Source organism: Echinops telfairi, unplaced genomic scaffold (genome assembly GCF_000313985.2).
Source record: "Echinops telfairi isolate 266 unplaced genomic scaffold, ASM31398v2 ScPeMD7_3533;HRSCAF=4204_0, whole genome shotgun sequence".
NCBI classification, from domain to species: Eukaryota; Metazoa; Chordata; class Mammalia; order Afrosoricida; family Tenrecidae; genus Echinops; species Echinops telfairi.
Window position 1 is genome coordinate 52,884,331 of NW_022107431.1, and position 8,371 is coordinate 52,892,701.

An 8,371-nucleotide genomic window follows, 5' to 3' on the forward strand; every position below is an offset into this window, starting at 1 on the left:
AAGTTGAGGAAGAAAAGAGAAATGTAAAGGTTGTGTATTAGGTATTCTTTAAAGGTGTAGTAGGTATTCTTTAAAGTAGTTTGGATGAGAAAGGAAGAAGGAAGATTGGGTAGTAATGGTAGTTTAACTGCGACCATGAGAGTATTCCCTGGGTGTTATAAAAGATTAAGTGTTTGACCATCAGTCAAAAGGTTAGCGGATTGAATCACAGAGATTTCTAGGAAAACAGACCCGGTGGCCTGCTTCCAAAAGGTCACAGTGTTGAAAACCCTAGAAAGGAGTTCCATTTACACACACGGTTATCAGGAATCAGAAATGGTTTGTGGCAGCTACTAGCAACAACAAGCTATCCCTACGCAGAGATGTATGGTTTGGCATAAATACTGTACTCTTTATATTTATGTAGATTGTCCATTTAATCCAAAATATAAATGTAAGACAGGTAACATACTAAGAAGTAGTTGTTTTTGAAAACAAGCGTGGCAACTCCAAAGCCTATGTATGATAGAATATAATCTACAAGGCAATAGAAAGCAACCTTATATTTAAGGAGAAGGTCTTTTGTTTGGCTGGGTTTGCTTGCAGTTTGAAAAAATTAAGTATACCATCTTGAAATAAGATAGTTCTACTTCATTCTTTCAAATCTATATAACTTTTTTTCCTTTATACATATTGTGAAATGTAGACTAAAAACAGTTCTAAGAATTAACCGATATTAGGTTTCCATTGCACCATTAAGTATTATGTAAGCTGTATGCTTTCCATATATCCCATTTATCAAATTGAGGATTGAATCTGATTCGTTTTTGTCATAAGTGGACACTAAATAACCTCCCTGGAGAAGGGCCTCCTGCCTGGTAAAGTAGAGGGTCAATAAAATGAACTGACAGTGGCTGCACAATGGACTCAAACATAATCACTTTGAAGACAGTGCAGGAAGTGGCAATGTTTCATTCTGTTGTAGAAAGGATCACTATGAGTCAGAGGCAACTTGACAGCATATAATAACATTTCATTTTAGAATGTTAAACTAAGTTAGTATTCCTGGAATAAACTCCACTTTAGATAAATGTTACTTTTACCACAGTGGTACAAAAAGCTGATATACAGTCATCATTGCATGGTTAATCTCCATTGCAAAATGACATTATTTGTCTTTTTCTTAAGTTGGAGGCCTACTTTCCTGTTTCTTCGTGTACCTAATAATTTTCAGTTATCCCTGTACATAGCAAAAAATGTTGTAAATAGTTCAGTTCTATTTCTGAGTTTTATTTTTGTTTTCAGTTCACTTGGCTGCATTCAAACTTACACTCTCTGTCCCTGTGGTAGACGGCATCAGGGATCTCAGATACACTCACATGAACAGTTCAGAAGTTAGCGTGTGTTTTGAAGAAAAGATGTGTACAGTGTCCTCTGTGGCTCATTCCTTTCCAGGAACTCCCTGTTACTTCCACCTAATGTATAACCCTATACTTGTCTTCTGCATCTTCAAATATGTTGGATTAAGGGTTTAGGGCACCAGTTGCACTGGAGTGCACCAATTCAGGCAAAACTATGTTAAATTCAGAAACTCATTTTCTTTTAGTGACATTCTCTTTATTCTCTCTTTCCTGTTTTCATTCTAATGCTTTCTTGCAATTAATTTTAAAATTATTTTCCAAACGTTGTATTTTTCATAGAAGGTATCTAGTCCCCTAATAGAGGGGAAAATCTCCAAAGTGTTTATGATAATTTTATGACACTATATCTGACATCTTTTGAATGGAAACTGCCCATGCAAAGTCAAAATTAGAGTTATCTTTTCATTTTTCCTAAATTTGGAAAATAAATATATGCATGCCATTGAATTATAAAAGAATATCATATGGGTATTTCAAAAATAGTTCCTGATCTAGGCCTATCCTGCTAATGTCTACTAAATTGAACACCAAGGGAAAAAGCTAACTTGTTACTTAGTTTAATCTTTCTTTTGTTTTATTTTTTTGTTTGTTTGTTGGGTTGTTTTGGTTTTGGTTATTTTGTAACAAACTTGGTATGCCTCTTATTACAAGTGAAAAGATATATAATTAAAAAAACAAAAAAGCATTGTTGCAAAAAATTCCAAGGGAGCACTGATAGTCCTATTACTTCTAAATTTATTTTCAAAAAGAAAAAATAATTTATAAATTCAATGAAAGAGAAGGAACAGGGAAATTTACTAGTTACAATTGACTATAGAGTGTAAATGAGCTTATTCTTGAGAGATATGCTTAAATACTATACATTATTAGATAAATCAAATTACTTTCTTACCTTTTGACAGCTTCGATCAATAGGATCCACTGGAGTAGATCTTGGTTGGGTTACCCTAACATCATCTCTTCCACATTCCAGATTGGTCCATAATTCAGTTATAAGTGCATTAATAAACCCTAAAAGAATTGTTTAATGTATTACTTATAGTATTGATAGTTCTTTGGGTTATAGACTAAATATGACTCTCTTTAACAAGACAGGCACAGTCTGATAATTCCTTCTATTCATGGTCAAAATGACATGTGCAATTACTTATCTACCATAATACCTTACTACTACAAAACTGTGGAATGACTAAATTCTGAAAGACTCTTTCCTCAGAGAATTGCTGAATTATGACTGCCAGCGTCTATCCTTCCACGAATAACTTCTCTGAGTGTGCTTCTTTCCAGAAAAACTTCCAAGTTCTATGTGCTCTACCAATGAATCCGCAGTATAAAGTAGGCTAAAACGTTTTTCGTGTACATGTTTGTGGCTGTGGGAAGGGGAGAGGGGGCTTGCAGAAGGCGATGGATGACAGTGGAAAACATCTGTCAGATCTACATATGGAATAAACCTCCAGCGATTTCCTTCTGACCATAATTGAGGTATGGGAAGAACCTGGTTATCGGACAGAGCATATGGTAGAGATGATTATAGTAGATTAAAATGATAAGTCTGACTTGAATGGTTAAAATCTTGCCATTTTATCTCCCTTTTTTTTTTTTTTTCTTTTCAGTATGGGATGGGGGCGCTGGAGCCTGCGAGGAGCAAGCTGGCCCCAAACTTCTCCAAATCCACATTTCTTTGCCTCCAATTCTTACGTGTTCATCTCCCTTTTGATATACGTCAAGCTTGATTGGTTAGATTAGTATTTTCTGAGGGTTTTTTCCTTTTCAAATTGGGATTTATCTTTTGTATTTTGATATTGTTGGTAGCCTTCTTGACTCTGTTATGCATGTTTCTGTTTTCCAGTATATGAACTCCAGATTAGGTGAACCTCTAAAGACAGTAAATAGAATAAGGGTTCCTGGGGAGTCCAACCGGGGAGGCAGTGGAGGCTGATATCAAGGAGGACAAGAAGAAAGAAAATGCTTTGAAAATGATCATGGTAGCAATTGTACATATTGCTTGACATGACTGAACTATTGAATGGTACAATGTCTAGATTATGTCCTAATAAAATGATTTGGAAAAAAATTAAAATAAAAATGTGTACCCTTACTTCAATGTAATTATTTTTCCTTTTTATCTGTGCTTAAAACAGTTCTCCATTTTGTACCTGTTGCCTCAGTGCAATGCATGTTCTCATGAATCAGACATTACGTATCTAAATGCAATGGATAAATATCATTATTCGATCCCTATATGAATAATAAAATAATATATAAAGGTACAAAAACATAACACCTATATACTAGAAAGTATAAAACCATAATAATTTCAGAACAGTGCAAAAGTACTTAGAGTGTAAAAAAAAATTGGGGTCTCAAATCCAGAATTCCAAGTTCTTTCTTTCTTTCTTTTTGTTAAAAATTCCAATTTAATTCTATTCTGCAATTTTATAAATTCTTAGGAAAAAATTCAAATTCTTTTGTCTCTGTTTCCCCACCTAGAAATGCAAACATTAATAAATTCCAGGTTGCTGTGAAGTATAAATAAGATGATAAGTGTCTTAAGTGCTAAGACATTACAGAAGTTTAAACAATATTAATCCTCTTTGTGTTATGTTTTTTTTTTAAAGTGAATTTAACCCTGCAGTGAAAAAGTTGATACTATGAAACTCAGAGGCTTAATGATTTGACCAAGAGCATGAGAGGAGCTTAATTCTAGAGACTCCAAATAGCTATCACTAATATATACCTAAAAACTACAATGAGTTCCATTTTGTTTCACTGCCCCGAGGGGTGGCTCTGAGTTGGGCTTGACTCAAGGACAGGGAATGTTTTGAAATACACGTGGTTTAGTCGCCTGAGGATATATTCATGCACAAAGTCCAAACCAGAGGATGGTGAGGGGATCTTCTGAGCCACTTCCATTCAAGATGGGATTTTTCCATCACAATATACCTGCTCATTGTCTGAAGGCAATAAATGCTATCATACATATCAAAAGAACACATTTTGAGTCCCTAAATAATGCCAAAGTTGTCATTTTGACATAAACTAAAAAGTGCATAATTTGGGGGGAAAGGTGAGAAACATGAAAATATCACTTTCAGAAGTGTATAGCCCTACAGGAAGTATTTGTTGAGAAATAATAACTACATATATTGATATTGTTGTTTAATAAAGGTATCTATAACTTGGTGGTGATACTTTTAAACTTACTCTTGTGTATAAATTTGATACTTTAAATATTAAATTCTTAATGTTTTAAACGTCATGAAAATCCAGAAGATAGTGCATAATGTACAACCAATTGCAGGCTGCAAAGAAAGACAAGGAACAGAGATTCCAACCTAAGAACAGAAGATAGAAGAGTGATTGCACTGTGAAGCAATCAGCTATTGAAATGAATAGCTGTGTAACATTGTCTTATATACTGCTGGATGGTGAGTCCCTTATATTGGAAGGCATGCAAAATAAGATTGGGGAAGAGCTGCCCATAAAAGCAGTCAACCTTAATGATGTGGAGGGAGCAAATATTTCAGGATCTTTATTTGGTGATGAGGCTTGATTAAAAATTACAGGAAAAACTACAAACATACATTAATAACCAAAGTATGGAATACATGACATATGAATATAATAAAACTGAATGTCATCAAAACTGAAATGGAGTGGATAAAGGTCAATATCGTAGGTATTAATGGATTGGTATGGGCCATTTCGAGTCAGACAGTCACACACTAACTAACTCCTTTAGTCTGAAATTGCTCAAACATGTACTAATAATTACTGGTGATTAGAATACAAAAGTTAGAAACAAAAAGGAAGACACACTAGTGAGAAAATATGACTGTGATAAAAATGAAGGATGATGGAATTTTGCGAGATGAACAACTTCTTCATTGCAAGTACCTCTCTCAATTCAACAACATAAATGGTGACTGTACGTGTGAACCTTGCCAGGTGGACTGCACTATAATTAGGTTACGGCCGTAGGAAGAGAAGGAAACCTTGGGTATAGAGGTTATGACTTGGGCGGCTCACTGCAAACAGTTCAAAACCATCAGTTGTTCCTTGGGAGAAAGACAGTCTTGGGATCTCACAGGGACCCTCCTACCCGGTTCTATAGGGTTGCTATGAGCTGGTATCAAGTGGATGGCAGTGAGTTTGGTTTTGATATGGTGGAAACAGATGATAGAAAAGCTCATGCTTGTCAGTAGAACAAATCATCAATTGTTCATATGTAAATTCAAGATGAAGTTGAGGAAAACTGAAACAAGTCCATGACAGTCAATTGTGACCTTGAGAGTGCTGTTGTTAGGTGCCACGGATCCAGTTCTGACTCATCGCAACCGTATGCGCAACAGAACAAAAACATGCATTATCCGGTGCCATCCTCACAACTGCTCCTATGCCTGAGCCAAAGCTGCAGATACTGTGTCAATCCCACTCATCGAGAACCATTTTTTCTCTGCCACTCCACTTCACCAAGAAAGATTTTCTTCTCTAGGGTCTGTCTGGTCTGCCCTGACAGTACGTCCAAAGCATGTCTTGTCATCCTTGCCACTAAGGTGCACTCTGGCCTTACTCCTTCCTAGATAGATCAATTTGTCCTTTTAGCGGTCCATGGTACTTTCAATATTCTTCACCAGCACCACAATTCAAATGCACCAATCCTTCTTCAGTCTTCCTTATTCAGTGTCCAACTTTCACATGCATATGAGGCAACTGAAAATACCATAGTTTGGGTCAGGAGCACGTTAAGTCTTCAAAGTAACATTCTTGCTTTTCACTTACTCTAAAGCGGTCTTTTGCAGCAGATTTACCCACTGTACTGTCTTCTGATTTCTTGACCGCTGCTTCCGTGAGCACTGATTGCTTCATTCTATTACATGAAGGGTCGCCATGCAGCAGAGCCTACCCTAGGGCACCTAACACCAACAATGTAAGATGTGCTGAGAGACGAGGGTATGAAATGTATTTTTATTTATGAGATAAAGAAAAGACATAAAAGCCTCAAGTATCTCCAGATTTATTTATTATCATTTTTCTAACAAGGAAAGACAGCAAGTTTGTATATTTACATACGTACACTTGCATGTATAATCATAGTTTAAATGGTGTTTAAGAAGGATTTCATGAAAGAAAGAAAAAAGAAAATCCATAATTTTAGCTTACCTAAGCTTCTCAATGAAATAAATTGACACAGTAGGTGTAACCATGGGTTTAAAAAAAAACTCTCAGAACTCAATTAGCTTCAAGTGGTGTCCAATTCATAGTGGGCTATAGGGCAGGGTTTCCTAGAACAAAACTCATTATGGGCATAAAAAGTCTCATCTTTCATTCAAAATGAAGCTGGTGGTATCAAATTGCTGATCTTATGGTTAGCACTTAACCCATAGCCCAGCGCACTACCAACAATTGTGAGGATATTGCAAGATGGAACAGTGTTTCCTCCTGTTATCCATAGGTCACCATAAGGCAGAATCGACTCCATGGTACCTAATAACATCAACATGGCACCTAATAACATCAACAAAGTCCAACTTAAGGAGCACTGATGGTACTCTGGGTTAAGCATTGGGAAGCTTAACTGCAAAGTTCAAACCCACGAAGCAATCCATGAGAGAAATATGAGTCTGTTTGCTCCAGTCAAGATCTACAGTCTTGGCAACCCTACATAAGGTAGCAATGAGTCAGAATTGACTCCAGGCCAGAGTGTTTGTTTAATAAGTTAAGGCCCAACTTAGAAAAAGGAGAGTAAATATTCTAAAAGTGCTTGTTCAATCTTCAGTTGGCTTACTTATTTTTAATAATCATAGTTCTAATAAAGAAGCAAATATTACCTGAAGTTTGTAATGCTATTGCACCTGCTGCTGTTGCTGCCACCTGAGTCACCACAACTCCATAGCCAAACTTTTCATGCCTGTTGATCTAAAGTCATAAAAAACACAAATGAAATGCAAGAAAACACAGCATGATTAGAGCTATTTTTTAAATAATTAGGATAGTAAGTCTTCCAGCAAGTAAAGATGATGAAAGCAGTCATTTGACAAACAAAAGAACTGTATCAATTATTTTGTATTAGTGGTATTTTGGGGGGGGGTGTTAAAATCACTTTATTGAGGGCTCATACAACTCATCACAATCCATACATACATCAATTATGTAAAGCACATTTGCACATTCATTGCCCTTATCATTCTCAAAACATTTGCTCTCCACTTAAGCCCCTGGCTTCAGCTACTCATTTTTCCTCTCCCTCCACACTCCCCCCTTCCCTCATGAACCCTTGATAATTTATAAATTATGATTTTGTCGTATCTTGCCCTGTCCGATGTCTCCCTTCACCCACTTTCCTGCTGTCCGCCCCCCAGGAAGGAAGTTATATGTAGATCCTTGTAATCAGTTCTAATGGTATATTTTTGACACTGTTATTTCAGATCTAAGCTCTAGTTCCAACTCGACATAGATTTTTGACCTTGAACAATTCACTTACTCTTTCATAAATTAAGCATCTTCATATATAAAATAACAGATGTAGATCAGATGAAGAATAAGACTCCTTTGTCAAATTTGTATTATTCTATTGTGTCATGTTTTAGGATTTTGCTATACATTTCCTTTATTAATATGCTTATATTAAATTTCAGTTTGCTAGCCATTGCTGTTGTTACGTCCCACTGAGCCAGGTCCAACTCATAGTGAAACTATCCATGACAGAAAAGACCACAGCCAAGTCCGGCATCCCCCTCACAATTGTTGTTGTGCGAGCGGCCATTATTGCAGCCTCTGGGTCAATCCATCTCATTAAGGATCTGCTTTTCTGCTATCTTCTGTTTTACCAGCATGCTGTCTTCCTCCAGGGATTGGCCTCCCCAGAGAACATGTGCAAAGTACCTGTCATGACTGCCATCCTCAGATCTAAGAAGTATTGTGGTTGTCCTTCATCCAAGACAGAGCTGGGTGTTTGTTTGTTTGTTTGT

At 36.4% G+C, this 8,371-nt stretch overlaps 1 protein-coding gene and 1 pseudogene across 2 annotated transcripts in view; both read right to left on the minus strand.

The window, feature by feature from the left end:
* Window positions 1-8,371, minus strand: part of TBC1D32 (TBC1 domain family member 32) — a 289,724-nt gene that overhangs the window by 171,320 nt on the left and 110,033 nt on the right. For both annotated transcript variants that reach the window (XM_045294624.1, XM_045294625.1), the window contains exons 19-20: window positions 7,232-7,319; window positions 2,293-2,411 (exon numbers count right to left, since the gene is read on the minus strand). In XM_045294624.1, the coding sequence (XP_045150559.1) occupies window positions 2,293-2,411; window positions 7,232-7,319 (207 nt within the window). The remainder of the gene's footprint in view (window positions 1-2,292; window positions 2,412-7,231; window positions 7,320-8,371) is intronic.
* On the minus strand, window positions 3,011-3,159 carry LOC115871123 (annotated as a pseudogene).